The sequence below is a fragment of the Lupinus angustifolius genome, chromosome LG08 (assembly GCF_001865875.1).
Source record: "Lupinus angustifolius cultivar Tanjil chromosome LG08, LupAngTanjil_v1.0, whole genome shotgun sequence".
Taxonomy (NCBI): Eukaryota; Viridiplantae; Streptophyta; class Magnoliopsida; order Fabales; family Fabaceae; genus Lupinus; species Lupinus angustifolius.
In genome coordinates, this window is record NC_032016.1 from 20,531,618 (window position 1) to 20,549,783 (window position 18,166).

Sequence of the window (18,166 nt, forward strand, 5' to 3'; positions counted from 1 at the left end):
TGCTCTTTAAAAAATATAATATTAATCACGAAACATATTTTTCATTGTACTCGAACCTATCAATGCTTAATTCGAATTTGTTGTTTCTAAAAATAAATGCAAGTTGGAATTCTAAGTTAACATTTTGTGTACTTTGTGTGAACTTCAATTTAAGTTTCATTTTTCAGTTAATACTTAATAGCTAGTTATTGTATCCATTTTGTGTGAACTTTTGACTATTGGCATGTTGCTGTCATTTCAGTTCTCATGTGTTTTTTTATCATTTACAAGAACAACTCAGCTTATGTTGACACTTACAGTTTAAATTGTTCTGAAATTTTTAATGTCTTCTATAATTTTCAGTCATGTGATTGTGATAGTTTTTTGTTTGAATGATGTAATTTATGGTATGTAGTTTAGATACTGATGTATGTGAGATACAAGTTTTAGTTGAGTTTATATATAGATTGTGATAATTTTGATTGTGCATGCTTAAAGATTTGAAAAAAATTGTCATTTTGTCCTTTTTCCAACCCGAATCTGTCCCTATCTTGACCCGTCTTATTTTGGACATGTCTCTCACGTATCTCATCCTAATTAGGGACAAGTTCATATTCAAAAGTTGACCTGAACAATATTTAGGAATGGGTGAGAGACATGTTTAACCCATCCCAACTCGTCTCATAGTCACCCCTAATGTACATATCAAACTAGTAATAGTACTAATTAACTTAACTAATAATTCATTTATTAAATCATGTATCATTAAAATTATATATATATATATATTATTACATTATATTGAAAAACTAATAAATAATATAATAACAAATTTTATTTATATCATTACTTCACAAAACAAATTGAGTGTCATAGTAGTAGGCCACGTTAGAGGTACAAATTAAGGTAGTGGTGTGTTCAATCTCTCTAATAACATCTTTATAAAAAAAATCTGCAAGTACGGTAACAATACAAATAAAAACTATCTGATTTGAACACTTCAACCATATAATTGCATAACAAATATAATTGTTATATTGTACTATTATATTATTCTGTTCACTATAGGACACGCCCCAAGCCAAAAAAATACATGGTTTGGGATAAGATGAAACATTGGATCCAAAGCTATCAAAGTTCATACAATTGACCCAACATGTGAATCTACTACACACAGAGCCAAAGCACACAAGGCTCAATAATATGGAAGAAGCAATTAATTGGAACCTTGGGGGAAGGTTCTTGCAACTGGTTCATTGCATTGGAACCACTATAAAACCATACACAAAGCATGACATAACAACTTTAAATAAGACAAAACCAAGAAGGTATGTCATAATTAGACACAAAAGACCGCAGAATCGGAAAAAGTACACCTAAGAGCATATTAAGGATGTTCTAGAGAGTCATTATTCCTATACCACATTTACCACTAGAGGAATCCCTTGATAATTCATGATGAAACATATTTATATTAGAAAAAGATGTATACATCGATAGTGTAAAAGTTTTTTACATTTCACTTTTTTATCTATCATTCATTTTCAATTATATTTGGCTTTTCATAAAAGTAATCCAAATGAATAGTAAATGATACATTGATTGTGCAAAAGATATTGCACCAACAAATATGATCGCCTTAAAGTAATAGGTAATCAGATAAAAAATTTAAAGACCAACAAAATAAAGTTTTTATAGGTTGTTATAAAATCAAAAAATTCTTGGACAATAAGAAATAAACATGTCATGCGAAAACTCTACATGGAAAAAGTTTGTTACCAAAAGAATAATGCAATGTATATATTGCATTCAGCAATAAATCTTAAGGTAATTTATTAATTAACATTGTACAACAAAGATAGTTGTTCGTTTCGAGCAAACTAAGTAGTGAATATTGATTTAATAAGTGATGAAAGTAAAATAGGTAATGAGCAATTAGAATCAGGCATTTCTAATTTGGATATTAAACTTTCAAAAGAAACATTTTGGTTAAGATACCTTAAAAAGTTCATACTACAAAAGTCAAATTAGCTAGATCACCAATAAGTGGTTGGTCTAAGGCTTTACTGAATTTCCAAGGTCGAACATTCAATTCATGAGAATGATACTTATTGGGAGAGACAACTACGAATCCCAAACAAGATTATTTACTGACTAAGGAAGGTGATAGATACTCTTGGTAGTACAGAAATTAGTCAGATTCAATAAAGTTAAAAAATGAAAAATATAAGAAAATAAAACTACAAGGAGGATCATTTTCCTCGTCCTAATTATAACTATCATTTATATTTTTAAATACTTGTATTTAGCTTATAAAAAAATTAAAAATAAGAAATAAATGAATAACTTCTAAATAAAATTTATCCCCATAAAAGAAGGTACACCAGTGATGATTTAAATAATGCAGTGGTTATTATATAAATCTTTATTTATAGAAGGAATGCAATACATAAATATTATTACATGAGCTATTTAGAATTAGATACAGCATGAAATAAAAAAGAGTTAAGAAGCGCCATTGTTTTATTTCTAGTAGACACACTTACCAAAAAAAAAATCCTGTTCTTTAATCGGGCTCCAAATTGTCGTCAACATCATACTCCTAGCTGTCACCCTCTGTGATCCCTCACTTCTCTTCGTCATGGGTCGCCCACCCAGCAATGGAAGCCCCGCTTTTCGTTTCATTCAGTCCGAGGTACGTTTTCAATTCACTGTATGATATTCCATCTATAATTTTATACTATGGGTTCCTCTTTTTATGCTAAATTTTCAATCTTTTGCTCAATTCTTCAACTGGGTCTCCTCCATGCTGGTTATAGTTACAATTATTGCTTTATTTTCTTTTTAATTAAAAAGAAGCAAACTTGGACTTTATTTTTATTCAAGGCATGCATGTGTTTTATGTGTGATTTCCTGGATAATTGGCTGGTTCATTTCGTTTATGTGCTGAGAATATGTGCTTGAAATTAGTTGGTGTACTTACATTGGGAAAATTGCATTGAGGAAAAATATAGCTGCATTACTTTTTAGTTTTTTACACACCTTGTCTTGGATTCACTTCTTTTTGTGACTAATCCTGTATACAACTATTGGTTTGTGGTGTGAAAGTGATTTACAAATCGGGGTGGCACAAGGATGAATTTTGGATTCGACTGTTATAGATTTATCAAACAGTAAAACATTGTTCCATTTATAATCGATTTAAAAGTATTAAAAAATCCAATTCATCTATGGTCCGGTGAATAAATAAATATCCTATCCATTCATTAATACTTTTTTTTCATGGATGGGTATCTAATCCATTCATTTAGGGGAAACTGTAAATTACCACCTCTAACTATAGGGGTTGTGCAAAAATACCAATGTGGCTTATAATCTCAAACCTGATGCAAAATGAACTCTATTTTGATTTTAGTTAGGATTTTTAATGGTAATGAAGCAAGTGAGCTCTCACCAGCTCGTTTTTAATCCCTAAACCCCCCAATTCCAATAATGTACTCTCCCAATTTTGTGAGTCTCTTTATAGGTCAAAAAAGCAATTCAATACAGATTTCCTTATTTGTTGTTTGGGAGTTGGAGGTGATGGTAGCTAATGCAGCTTATTTGGGGGTAAAAGTAATATTGCATACGAAGCTTTATTCATTACTGTAAAATCGCAAACGTTTCACATTAATTTATTTGAAAATTGTGTGATGCAATCTGACGATCCCCCAGGGAGATGTACTAAATCTATTCAATAACGTGGATTTAAGTGTACTAGGATTGGTAGTCAAAATTGATCTCAAGATGGTGAATGTCAGTGAGTACATAACTATCCCAATTATTCATCATGATTCATGGCCCTCACCCCTAGGAACAGGGACAGAGAGTACCAGCCCCATTTGAAATCATTTCTGCAGGCAAAGAAAATCAGAGAAGAACCACAATAATCCACAAAACCTACAACATCCAATAGCCCACAATTCCAGAGAACTAAATATACCAAATAAAAACCCACTCACCCACAAATAGTGAAAAATGGTGACTGCCTATTAGATTTTGTGCAATTCATCATTTGTTTTCATTGAATTGAATCATCAAGCCACAATTGGCAAGTTATATACAAGCTACCAAAAAAGGAAAGGCAGTTATGTTAGTTATTTAACTAACTGCCAAAGGAAGAAAAAAAACATAAAGCAGTAAAATACATCCGGCAAATTACATCATGATTCCTTGTTCATAAATAAATCCAATAATCCCCCTCAAGCTGGAGAGTAAATGTTTAAAACTCCCAACTTGGGAAGAAGATAAGAGAAAGTAGAAGTGTCCAATGCTTTAGTAAATAGATCAGCCGGTTGTTCTTTGCTGGAAATAGGAAGTAAGTGGAAAAGGTGAGCTTGTAATCTTTCTCGAACAACATGACAGTATATTTCTATGTATTTGGTGCGTTCATGAAACATAGAGTTAGCTGCAATGTATCGAGCAGAATTGTTGTCACAATAGAGAAGAGAAGGTTTGATGAAAGTGATAGGAAAACGTCAAGCAGAAAAGTGAGTCATTGAAGCTCACAAGCAGTGGCTGCAAGAGCCCTTGTACTCAACTTCAGAGGATGATCTTGCCACAGTAGATTGTTTCTTGGATTTCCATGACACTAAAGAATTGCCAAGAAAAACACAGAACCCAGAAACAAATCTTCTTGAATCAGTGCAAGTAGTCCAGTCAGAACCACTGAATGCTTTCAGTTGAAGTGAAGAATTGGATGGATAAAAAAGACCTTGACCAGGAGTACCTTTTATGTATCTGAGTATGCGAGTCAGAGCTTGAAAGTGAGTATTAGTTGGGTTGTTCATGTATTGACTTAGTTGCTGGACAAAGAAGCTCAGATCAGGTTTGGAATTAGTCAGATAAAATAGTCTTCCCACCAACCTTCTGTAAGCATTAGGATCAGTATATGCACTAGATGAATCTTGACAAAGAACAGTGCCTTTAGCAATAGGAGTGAGAGCAGGTTTGGATGCCAATAATCCTGTGTCAACCAAGATATCTAATGCATATTTTCTCTGGCTTAGTGTAATACCTTTGCTTGATCGAGCAACCTTAAGCCCAAGAAAGTATTTCAAGGGTTCAAGATCCTTGATTTTAAACAAGTCATGAAGATGCTGCTTGACAAATGTTATTTTAGTGGCACAATTTCCTGCTAATATGAGATCATCCACATAAATGAGTAGAACAGTGAAGTTGGTGTCATGGTTTTTGGTGAATAAGGAATGATCATGAGCAGATTGGATGTATCCTATCTGTGTGAAAGTATTTGAGAGCTTGATGTACCATTGTCTACTTGACTGTTTCAAGCCATAAAGAGACTTGTGGAGTTTGCATACCTGATTAGGCTTTGAGCATACAACTCCTTGAGGAATAACCATGTACACATCTTCTGTCAAATCCCCATGCAAGAATGCATTATTTACATCCAACTGATGTAAGAGCCAATTTTCAGATGCAGCAATGGCCAAAACCAATCTAACTGTTGTCAACTTGATTACAAGGGCAAATGTATTAAAGAAATCAATTCCTTCCGTTTGATCATACCCCTTAGCTACCAGTCGTGCTTTGTATCTCTCAATACTCCCATCTGATTTGTATTTAATCCTATAAACCCATTTAGAACCTATAGCAATCTTGTCATTTGGTAAGTCAACAATGTTTCATGTATTGTTTAATTCTAAGGCTGCAAGTTCATTTGTCATTGCAATTATCCACTCAGGTGATTTGATAGCTTGTAGGTAAGTTTTTGGTTCAACATGTGTAGAGATAGAGAGAATGTGAGATAAGTGAGATGATGAAATGGATGAGTATGAGAGAATTGAGGAAAGAGGATGAGAAATGTGAGAAGTAGTAGTTGTGTTTTGTGTGGCAAGGTTGCAATGAAAATCATGAAGGTATGTAGGTGGATGACGAATCCTACTAAACTTTCTAATATTTTGTGTTTGTTGAGGAGAAATTGAGGGTGTAGTGGGCATGATGTTTGGTTCAGGAAGGGGATTGATATGTGGTTCAATGGATGATGGTGAGGTAGAGATGTTGTCATAAAGAAGAAAATCAATGGATGAATCAGGGGTCAAAATATCATAAGTGGATGCTTTGTTTATGGAAGAGTAAGGAAATTGATCCTCATAGAAGTGAACATTTTTAGAGATGAAGATTTCTCTAGATTGCAGATCAAACAATACATAACCTTTAACTCCTATCTTGAAGCCCAAAAATACACATTTCTTAGCTTTGCGTCAAGCTTAGTGTTATGAGTCATAAGTGTAGATGCAAACCACAAGCAGCCAAATACTTTGAGCTCATTGAGATTAGGCTGACACTAATGTAGCAGCATATCATAAGGAGACTTATGTTGAATAGTGGGACTAGGAATTCTGTTAATGAGAAAAGCAACACGTTGCACAGCATAGGACCAAAAAATGCTAGGAAGATGAGCATGAAACATAACTGACCTAGTCACATTAAGAAGATGTCTATGCTTCCTTTCTACAACTGAGTTTTGCTATGGAGTCTCAACACATGACATTTGATGAACAATCCCAAATTTATCAAAGAAGGATGGTAACTGAAACTCACCTCCATTGTCTGTTCTAATCACCTTAATAACCTTGTGAAATTGTGTTTGAATAAGAACAACAAAATTTTGTATCAATTATCTTGCTTCAGATTTGATTTTCATAAGATATAACCAAGTGTGTTTGCTATAATCATCAATCGCAGTGAGAAAATACTTGAAACCATCAATAGAAGAAATAGACAAGGGGTCCCAAATGTCCATATGTATGAAATCAAAAGCAGCCAAACTTTTATTCATACTGTTGTGAAATGGTAATCTTGCTTGTTTTGCCAAATGACAGAAATCACAAATTCTTTTAGCATCAAATTGCACATAAGAAAAATCTTTACAGATGTGTTGTAAGACAACAATTGAATGATGTCCTAATCTGTAATGCCACAAATCAAAAGAAGAACTACTATAAGCAGAATTGACAAGACAAATTTCTTGCAAACAAGGTTTTGAAGGTGCAGCAAGGATGTAGAGATTCTTTTGCACTTTAGCAAGTCCAATCATCTTCAAGGTACTCATATCCTGGATCACGCATTGAGAATCATCAAAAATCACTTTGCAATGTAGGTCAAATGCAAGTTTATGCACAAAAATGAGGTTGAATTTGAACTGAGGTACAAATAGTACATTGTGCATAATCAAATTCTTTGAAAACACAACCAAGCCAGAATATTTAGCTGTAACAACAGATCCATTTTGCAATTTGATAATGACATGTCTAATTGATTGATATGATACAAAACTAGACAAATAAGGACACACGTGGTCAGTAGCACCAGTATCAAGAATCCAAGGATGGATATTACTTGAGTCCTTATGAATCTGTTTCCTCATAGTGCATTATGCTTAACTGATTGACATTACTACTAGTAGGACCAGTTATGCCAGCATTGCTTAAGAGGGATGCAAGCTCAGCATATTGTGCAGGGCTAAAATTCAGAGTAGGTTGTTGTTATCCTCAGTATGCAAAGATTCACTTCCACTGCTTGAGTCAATCAAATTTGTGTTTCCTATAACACTATTGACAACATTGTTTGTCCTTTGTTTTCCAAAATTAGGTGGAAAACCATGTTTGTGGTAGCAAATATTAATAGTATGTCCTTCTTTTCCACAGTATGTACAAACTTTAGTGTTACTAGATCTATTTGATCCATAACCTCTTCCAAAACTTCTTTCTCTGGCCTTTCCAAATGTATTTCCTCTGCCCAAAATACCTTTCCACTGTGAGTTGTTGTTTGATGTTCTATTTGTGCTATCAACAGGATTTCCAGCATTGGTGTTAAACAGAACTTTTGCATTGAAACCAACTATTTGCCTTTCTTGTTGTTGCAGCAAACAAAAGGCTTTGTTAATGGTTGGTAGAGGCTCAAGTAACAAAATCTGAGATCTAGTAGTGTTAAACTCTTCATTTAGTTTTAAACATGCTACATTTACACTTCATAATACATGTGCATGAAGGTACAGGTCTTAATGCCTCCAGATCTTCCCAAATAGTTTTCAATTCAGTGAAATAATTCGAAATATCTCTATCACCTTGTTTAATTGAATGTAACTCTTGTAATAAATCTGAAATTCGGAAATAATCACCTTTTGAGAACCTATCTTTTAGATCATTCCACAATTTCTGTGCATTTTCACTGTAAATTGTGCTCTGAGCTATCTGTGTTGTCAAGCATTTTGTAATCCATGAAATTACCATGGTATAACACCTTTCCCAATCATCAAAGATAGGATTATCGGAATCCGACATCGAGATTGATCCATTGACGAATTTGTATTTGTTCTTTGACAACAAGGCTCGTTTCATGCTTCTACTCCAAGAATTGTAATTCGTTCCATCCAAAGGTGTTGAAATAAGAATTGCTCCTAGATTATCTCCTGGATGCAAGAAGAATGGATTTCTAGGGTTTTGAATTTCATTGATGTGGGAGAAATTTTGTGAATCTGATTGATAATCAGCCATGACTTTAATTTAGGTATGAAACAAACGATGTAGAAGAGCTTGAAGAAAGAATTTGAAGTAGAAGGAGAAGATGAATGAATAGAAGGAAGAAAAGATGAATGAATCGAAGAAGGAGAAGATGAGAAACGCGCAGCGGTAATCAGAGCAAAATTTGCTCTGATACCATATTAGATTTTGTGCAATTCATCATTTGTTTTCATTGAATTGAATCATCAAGCCACAATTGGCAAGTTATATACAAGCTACCAAAAAAGGAAAGGCAATTATGTTAGTTATTTAACTAACTGGCAGGAAGAAAAAAAAAAAACAGAAAGCAGTAAGATACATCCGGCAAGTTACATCATGATTCCTTGTTCATAAATAAATCTAATACTGTCGGTTGCAACTCGACAAGGAAGAAGCAATGGTGACGCTGACGATGACTAAGTCTTTTCAGTCGGGGTGAATGAAGGGGTATCTTTTATTTTAGGGGGTTTTACCCTATGAAAATGCAAGTGGGTTTGGATCAAGTGGCAGTTCAACCTGAAATTTTCCTTTTCCATCCGCTTCTATGGTCGCAAAAATCACGAAGATCTCACGATCTTGCACCTTAAACCGTTGGTTCCACCAGAGGTAGCCGAATCAATAATTTCGCAGGAACTGGACTCGCTAGCCGACGTAGAAGTGTGAAATTGCATATTCTTGCAGGAAGCCTAAGATTTTGACTACCTTTTGAGTGTTGAGAAGCCACTCCTAATCATCATTGACTATAATAAATTCTCTACCTGTTTTACTTGTTGATGTAGGCCTATAGTTCTCTCCAGGTTAAAAAACCATTAAATTTGCATCTATTTTTCTTATAGAAAATTGTCATGTAAAATGAGTTCGAGAGTAAAGTATTAAGAAATAAGTCTCACATTGCCTACCTCATTCTATTAGGCATGGTTTAAATACCTATTGGGCTACTCCTCTCATTGTCAATTGGTTTTGAGATGAAACTTCAATATGGTATCAGAGCCAAAACCCAACTTCTCTTTGGTTGTCATGGTTCGAAAGGTGGCCTTTAGTCATGGGTCAAGGTAACCCTTCACCTGGTCCGACATGCATCCGTAGGGGGTATGTTGGGAGGTAAGTCCCACATTACATGTCTCATTCTCTTAGACATGATTTAAATACCTGTTGAAACTCAACCCGCGACGGGCACGATGGCCAGCCGCACCGTGATGTGCCATTCTGTTGTGGGGAGGGACGGAAACCCCCGCAACCTCCGCTATCGCACCGCTATCGTGTGCGATTGACTACCCAGTTTGAGATAGAACTTTAACGGTAAGTAAGGGAGTATCTGCCTGCTGATTAATTAAAATGCACTAAGATCTCAACTCAATTAGCTAATTAAGTAAGGGTGGATACACCCTTACTCACTTTACACTCAAGCTGACTTTAGAGGAGCCCTATCCCTTTCTTTTCCATGTTTTCTGTTTCTGCATGTGGTTATGTGTTTTATCAGTACTGATGAGTGACCACCAAGATGGCTTTGTTTACCACCAAACTGTCTTTTTTTCCCTTTTAGATGTTGTCAACTCTACTTTACCAAAATGTATTTGATCAAATGCCATATTCTATTTCTTGTTCTGTTCAATTTGCTATGTGGTGAATCTTTGTTCCAAAACAGAAGGTTTCTCTTTCACTGGCCAATCTCACCTGTTCGGAATGTGCGATATAATTAGATGTGAAACTAATCCAGGAGTGAAGGACAAATGGTAGTGGACTGGGAGGTTGTCATATGTTTCAAGTGGATTTCTTTTTTATTTTATGAAAAGTTGCCTTCCCAGCATCCAATTGAGTTGAGATAGGTCCAGCCTTATTGGAATTGACGAAGGGAATTCAACCAAGGCGGCGAGGCTCCACTAGTAATGGCATGTGATATCATATTGAAGTTCATTGAATAAACATGAAGCTTCATTTATCCACAGCATAATTTTGGCTCTTTTGGATGAATGAGATAAATTGGAATAAATAGGATTACAATTGTAATGGGACTGGATGAGATGATATCAGTTGTAATCCCTTTGTTTGTGTAAAATACCTTCATGAAAAGAAAGAGATGATCTATCATCTATGTACCTTCAAATTTGTGACGACACATTTCTGGATTTGGTGTAAGTGATCTTGTCGTATCCTGTTTAGGAGTTTGGACTGTTTCCCTTTTATTCTTAAGTTTTGTGAGGTTAAGTGGGCCCTTATCCCTTTCACGTTATGCTGCAATAGAATAGATATATGATGTCCACCGTAGAAAATGACACTCAATTAATGACAGAATTGATAAAAGGATAGATTTCATTATTCCAATGATAGATTGTCATAAAGAAGGATAACACGAACTATTGTTTATCTGTATAGGTTGCTGAAATGGAAACTATTCTGCAAGAACACAACAATGCAATGCCAGCACATGATGTTCTTCAAGCTCTTGCTGATAAGTTCAGGTATGCCATAGTTTCCATCGTATTTTTAGAAATATGAGTAGTATTTAGTTTGCTCCTGATGAGCGGGATTGGAATTATGAACTTGTTTTTAGTGAATCACCAGACCGTAGAGGGAAGATTACAGTGCAGATGAAGCAGGTATGACAACTATATTTTGTCTTGATAAGGAACCTTTCACCCTCCATTTTCTTAGTTTTATTCATCATTTTAGGTTTGGAATTGGTTTCAAAATAAGCGGTATTCTATAAGGGCAAAATCAAGTAAGACTCCTGGAAAGTTAAGTATCTCGACTATGACTCGGGATGATTCGGCTCCACCGAGGACTATGCCTCCACCAACCACTGCTCCAACTCCTGGTGCTTCAGGTTCAGGTAGAATGCTGCTGCTGTTGGTGTTTAATTTTTTTGTTTTGCGTGAATCCATAACCACACTCATTTGTTAACTCTTCCTACTTTGTAATGTGTTAACCTTTTCAACCTTTTGAAGATACTGATAATAATCTCATTCGACATTGCAGTGTTATTTTATTGAATGGCTAATTTATCTAACTTAATTCTGCTAATATTTCCAGCCTTTAGTTTATACTCATCTAAATGGTTAGATGTATATGTGATTCGTTGCATTATGTTTGATAGTCATTTAAAAAACATAGTAAAAGCTCCTGCTACATATGGGGGCTTAACTACAGACTAAAGTATCTTCTTTTTATGCTCATATTGTTATTTTTCTTTGTGTAACATTGTCTTCATTTTCTTCTACTCAGTTCCGCCAACAGGAAAAACAATCCCAGAAAGTTCGGTTATGGAATTTGAAGCTAGATCTGGAAGAGATGGAGCGTGGTCAATATTTCCTCTTTAATCATGTTTAGAGTCATCGGTTTAAGTTATTTTATACCTGTGGGCCTGACTTAAGGTCTTATTTTTGTTAGGTATGATGTGGCTAGTTTCCTATCTCTCAGATATTTGGAGACCAATGATCCGGTAATTTCTGGCTGATATTATTTAAACACACAGGTTTTTTGAGGAATTAATGAGGCTTTTTGATATAGTTTTTAACTGCCCCCCCCCCCCTGTATATTTCCTTCAGATATTTGGAGACCAATGATCCGGTAATTTCTGGCTGATATTATTTAAACACACAGGTTTTTTGAGGAATTAATGAGGCTTTTTGATATAGTTTTTAACTGCCCCCCCCCCCTGTATATTTCCTTCATAATCCACTGATTTTACTATCTATTCTCATATGCATGTTCATATGAGTGGTAGCACTACCTATGTGAAATAATGTTGTAAAATGTTCTTACTGGTTAAACCATAATTCCTCATTTTACTGTGATAAACGACACAAATGGTTCATTAATTTTCTTGGCTTAATGACTGATTTGTTTTTAACATTGTTTTCTATTTGGTCCAACTGTTTTCTGGTAAGACAAGTTTGGAATGTACTGTTAGTGTTAATTGCTTCTTGAATTATTTTAAAAAAATAGTTCAGATGGGCCATGGACGAATTTACTTATAAAGGGCAACCTGGTCCCTATAAAGCTCTCATTATATGCACGGTTTGGGGGTCAGACCCACTATGTCGGTCTATAATAGATAACCTTATCTTGCATTTGAAAGAGGCTGAATCCACGACTCAAGCTGTGACCTTTTTGTCGCTAGCAGCAACTTTAACCATTGCTCCATGACTCACCTTTATAGTGGATTTTACTTATGAATGCACAAAAAGATTTGACTCAGTTCCCAATTCACTCATTATTGGTGCTGTAATTATCTTGAGTTTTGTCCTCAAATCTTTTTGTAGGAAATATGAAGAGAGTTGTTTTGTCATGTGTCATCTTTTTATAGGTCATGTAATGTTACTATGTTTCTCCATGTTTCAGGAAGTACTAGTACGGTTTGCTGGTTTTGGACCAGATGAAGATGAGTGGATAAATATCCGAAAAAATGTCAGGCCACGCTCTTTGCCATGTGAATCATCAGAATGTATTGTGGTTCTTCCTGGTGATCTCATACTCTGTTTTCAGGTTGGAATATATGTGGCTAGTTGTCAGTACAATGTTAATTTGATTATTATGGCCATTTGTTATTTTCTAATCATATTTTGCCTTTTGAGAACATTTCTTTTCTTTCTTATCATTTATGAGTTTTGATTTTGGACATTACAGGAAGGTAGAGAGCAAGCCCTTTACTTTGATGCCCATGTGCTTGATGCTCAAAGACGGAGGCATGATGTAAGAGGCTGTCGCTGTAGATTTTTGGTTCGTTATGATCATGACCAGACAGAGGTATTAATTTTCAATATGATTTTGTCTTAAGTGATTTTATATTGTACTTTCCTTTTCAATCGCTACCATTCTTTATGAGAGGATCAAAGAATACATAATTACTACATAGCACTGAACTAAATGATGTATGACTGCGCTTGTTCAGTACTTCAGTCCTATCTTCAAGATGGTGCCATTTGCAAAAAGAGGCAAGATTATGTGCTTTACAATATTTTTTACCAACCTATGTTTTTTTATAAATCTTATGTGAATATACTGACCTATAAATAACCATATAATTGCACTGATAGCCTTCATTTGGCAGAGAAGAAAAATGAGGGAACAAAAGAGAGGGAGCGAAACTATGGATACATGAAAAAAAATTCTCAATTTGAAGAGAGAAAAAATGTTTGAGGCCCGCCTTAAAAGTTCTCTCTAAAGAGAAGTGGAAACATGGAAATCCAAACATATTATGCATATTTACAGTCTTCTCCCTCAATTTCTCTTATCTGGCCATGTGCTATTAAATAGGGGCATTTTTGTTTTTCTAATGTAGCTAGTATGTCCCTCCTGTTGGCTTTGGGACAGTACTTAATATTTCTTTCTCTTCATTCTCTTTCCTTTTGTCTCATACCAAACATCAAAATCCACTGATGTTCTTACCTTTTACTTTTTCACTATTATCCTTCTCACCAAAATCTTCCATGCTTCTAGACGAAATATTTAGTCACTCATTTCATGCATTTTGTTGATTCACCCATCTTTTATTCTTGCCAGGAAATTGTGCCACTTAAGAAGATTTGTCGAAGGCCTGAAAGTGAATACAGGTTACATCAACTCAAAACTGCGAATGAGGCAGCACCCGAGGATCAGCAGAAGACTGCCATGGATCCAGCAAATGTTCATCCTACCAGGGTTACTGGTTCTTCTGAAACAGCACCAAAGCAGCATCAGAATGTGAACATTCCTATCACAACACCAGTGCCACAATTAAATGTTCCTCAAGTCTCACAGATTATGAATCTGGATCCAAAGAAACCTGAAACAGCACCAAAACAGCAACATGCAAACATTCCATTCGTAACACCCATTTCGCAGACAAATCTTTCTCCAGTCCCATGTGTGATGAATGTTGAGCCGAAGAAAGCTGAAGCAGCTCCTACTGTTCTATCTGGAAACGACTCCATCATCCCCCCTGGCTTTGGTGGCCCAATTGTTACTACAAGCAGTGTTCCTGAAGTCCCCAGTCAGAACATGGCTGAAGGAAAGTAATTGAGTAGAAGTATTTATTTTTCCCGTCCCTTTTGTTGTGGTTCATTTTCCAAACCTGTTAGAGAGACATCAGTGCATGTTTTTTTTCTTAAAACTACTAATTAAGTACTAACTTACTGGACAGTTATCTTAAGTAAATGGTTGTGCATGAGTTTATCCCGCAGTTTGGTATGAACTTCAGAATTCTCTGATTTTCGTATGTAGAACTATCATTTTCTATTATGTTTCAACCTCAACTATATTAACATAATTATTTTTATTTTAAAACCATCAAACAAACTGTTAGGAAGATAATAGTAGAGAGTTATATTTTTTTAGGAATAGTGTGCAAAGAGAAAAAAATTAAAAAAAGTAACTGAATTCATATATGCTTGCTTCATTCATAGCATTTCCTTACAATATAAAGAAGGAGAATTGAAAATATCTAAGATAGTTTTGATCTACACCATACACTTGGGTGGATTACAATAAGGGACAGTTGTCCTAACAACCAAATTCATTAAAATAATTATTTAACCAAGATGGCCTAACAGACTTTCTTTTTTCATTAACAATTTGGGCCCTATCATTGCCCATCCCATCATGAATAACCTTGTCTTTAGGGTTGGTATGTTGATTGTGTGTGATCGGCCCAACAATTTGTGGACGACCCGATCCAACAAGGGAGTGGAAAGTGGGTGGGCTGATGGAAACTGGAGTGGCCCGTTTTTCACCTTTGTTTGAGCCACGTGGCATCCTCTAGTGGGGCAAAAAGGAATCCAAAGTTGTGAATGGTATTTGAATTTGGGTTGCTGCAGAATCATTAATTGTTGGACTCACTTCATTTGTATCCCACGGTTGGGAGAGCAACTTGATGCCAATTGTAACCAGATCTAATGGTGAAGGACTGGGCTTGCTGGAACAGACTGTCTTCACGTGGCTCGTGTTTTAAGATTAATGCTGGGTGAACACGAAATTGTAGCTAGACCGTTCGATATTGATTTTGCAATATTGGAACCTGATGTAAAGGACAAAGGCCATGCGGGCATGTCCTTTGAGGAAGATTTAATTAAGTAGACACATTTTTGTGGCCAAGTGGACGGTGGGATATGTGCACCTTTTCCCCGTCTGAATCCAATGGTGCATTTTGAGGGAGGCAATTAATTAGGTGGTCCTCACTAATAAACCCTTCAAACTCGAATGTGGAGATATGTCTTTGGAGGGTTCATTTTGTTTGACATGAACCAAGTGCTTCTTCTCTGAAAGAATTATCTCATCTCACTCTTGTGTTTTTCTTTCTCACTTTTCTCTCGGAGATGGAGACGCCATTCCCTCCTTCATTCTTGTGTTCTCTCACGAGTCCATTGTCCTCTGGTTGCACCGATTCATCTTTATGGAGTGTGACCAGACCCATCAGCAGAGGAATATATTGAGCTCCGAGATCCCCATGAAATTTTCGAATGAGGGACACATGAAAAACATGGTGGATCCGTGATGAGGGAGGAAGAGCAAGCTCGTAAGCCACCAACCCAATCCTTGTAGTCACTTAGGACGGGCCAAAATACTTCGGAGCTAGTTTGTGTGAGCTACGATGAGAAAAGGAGAGTTGTCTATATGATTTTAGTTTCAGCACCACCTAATCACCCTCTTGAAAGGTAATATTTGTTCTCCCTGAGTTAGTTTGTACAATCAATCGTTGTTGTGCTCGTTGAAGGTTTTGTTTGAGTATTGAAAGTAGCTCTTGTCGATTTTGAAGGATATTCACAACTCTCTCGGATGTGGTAGACCATGGCATAATATCCAAAAAGGTTGGAGGCTTTCGGCCATAAAGAATTTCAAACGGCGTGAGTTCTGTTGCTGAGTGTTGATTAGTATTATACCAATACTCAACAAGAGTGAGGTGGCGAAACCAATGTCGCGGTTGTGACCCAGCAAAACAACGAAAGTATATCTAGAGGCACCTATTTACGACCTATTTCTGACCATCAGACTAGGGATGGTAGGCGATGCTAAAGCATAGAGAAGTACCCTAGATTTGGAAGAATTCCTTCCAAAAAGAACTCATAAAGAGCTTATCACGGCCAGACACGATAGACCGTGGGACTCCATGTAGTTGTGCTATTTCGGTCAGAAACCACCCAGCAAGCACTTCGACACTGAACTTGGTAGGTAAATCTATGAAATATGCATATTTTGATAATTCATCCACTACTACCCATATTACAGTGTGGCCAAGAGACATTGGTAAGTTGAGACATATTTATTATGCTGACAAGTAGAACATTGTTTAATGTATGCCTCTGTCTGATTGTAGATTCACAGCCAATAATAAGAGGGAGCCAACCTGGCCAATGTGGGCTTGAGACCCGCATGACCAGTGTAACGCCCCGAAAAATACTTCTAAAAAACATTGCGAAAAATGAGTAAATTTTTTTTTTTGAAATGGTGATGTATAAAATTGTTTCCTTTTAAAACCTTCCTTTTCTAGGACATCACTTTAAGTAACTCGAATGCGGAAAATCAACTTATCGTTATCGAATGATAACTTAACCTGATTCACAATTTCCTGAATAACACAATGTATATAATCAGTTAAGTCATAATTAGTTCATACAAACTACATCATCAAAGGCGGAAACTACATCGCCACTAACATACACAAAATCCAAAAAGAATAGGCGAAAATATTAATCATCGCCAAAAGACACTAAACAAAGACATGAACAACTGAAGCCGTCAGTGTTCCAAAAGTCCCAAAATGATAAGCAACTCCTAGTGGCTCGCTCCAAGACAAGGGTACTGTCTCTCCTCAATTCCTCATGCCCCCTCCTAGAACATCACGGACGGTAGCTCCAAATCTGAGCCATAACCCAGCGACATAATTTGGTGAGGATGACATTCTCAGACTCGGAGTCTTCTTGTAAGGACCTCATCCAAGAACCCGGCTCATCTGGGCTCTACTGGATGACGGAGCATCCAAACAATCTGCCCACGTCCTATGATCGTGGAAGGGAACCACACCATCACTCCTGACTGGCGGGTGTCGGAATCCTACATCTAGAGACATCAGTCCCTTTGGCAGTAATGTGAAGGAAGCGTCAATGTAAGCGTCGGGGTGAGGAATCATCATCGATGACTCGTTGCACTCCATGTGCAACGACAGACCGCAGGGGCCTGTATAAGTGTATCGGTGCCCATCGCTGACCCATTGTCCCGCCGGGGACATCGTGAAGTGATAGCCGCGAATGTGGGTGCTGTTGTAGGCCATCTGCATAGTAAACATATACAAAACAAGAAACAATACAACAGAGAGAGTAAGACATCTAATGAACATAAATTCATTGACGGCGTGGACTTACTCAGAATATCACACTCAGACATAAAATATATTTAAACATATAATTCATCAGTTATCATCAACATCATGAAGTAATACATAACTTACCAATTATTCCAACATTACCAATATATCAAATCACATAATCAATATTCTACTCATAACCATCTCACAAACATAAACGTAGAAATACATTATACCTGTAACTCACAAGTCGTAGGAATACACAATGATTGTAGCTCGTATGTAGGAATTCACTTCCACAATGATAATGTATGCATGATATGTCATGATTATCCACCTTACACCA

General features: G+C 36.2%; 1 protein-coding gene across 2 annotated transcripts; it reads left to right on the forward strand.

The window, feature by feature from the left end:
• On the forward strand, positions 2,538-14,564 carry LOC109355095 (protein SAWADEE HOMEODOMAIN HOMOLOG 2-like). 2 transcript variants are annotated; one of them, XM_019598032.1, is made up of 10 exons: positions 2,613-2,674; positions 10,537-10,675; positions 10,917-11,002; positions 11,095-11,140; positions 11,214-11,373; positions 11,766-11,841; positions 11,931-11,982; positions 12,885-13,028; positions 13,170-13,289; positions 14,046-14,564. In XM_019598032.1, the coding sequence occupies exons 3-10, from the start codon at positions 10,926-10,928 to the stop codon at positions 14,538-14,540; spliced, it is 1,170 nt and encodes a 389-aa protein (XP_019453577.1). In that variant the 5' UTR covers positions 2,613-2,674; positions 10,537-10,675; positions 10,917-10,925; the 3' UTR covers positions 14,541-14,564. The 2 variants fall into 2 exon arrangements, with proteins under 2 accessions (XP_019453576.1, XP_019453577.1); XM_019598031.1 differs by lacking the exon at positions 10,537-10,675 and having other exon boundaries at positions 2,538-2,674.

Bases quoted from the DNA above. Each gene is read 5' to 3' on its own strand.
- LOC109355095 (XM_019598031.1), top strand. From the start codon at position 2,621: ATGGGTCGCCCACCCAGCAATGGAAGCCCCGCTTTTCGTTTCATTCAG. The intron at 2,675-10,916 runs GTACGTTTTCAA...TTATCTGTATAG, and splicing joins TTCGTTTCATTCAGTCCGAG to GTTGCTGAAATGGAAACTAT. The intron at 11,374-11,765 runs GTAGAATGCTGC...TCTTCTACTCAG, and splicing joins TCCTGGTGCTTCAGGTTCAG to TTCCGCCAACAGGAAAAACA.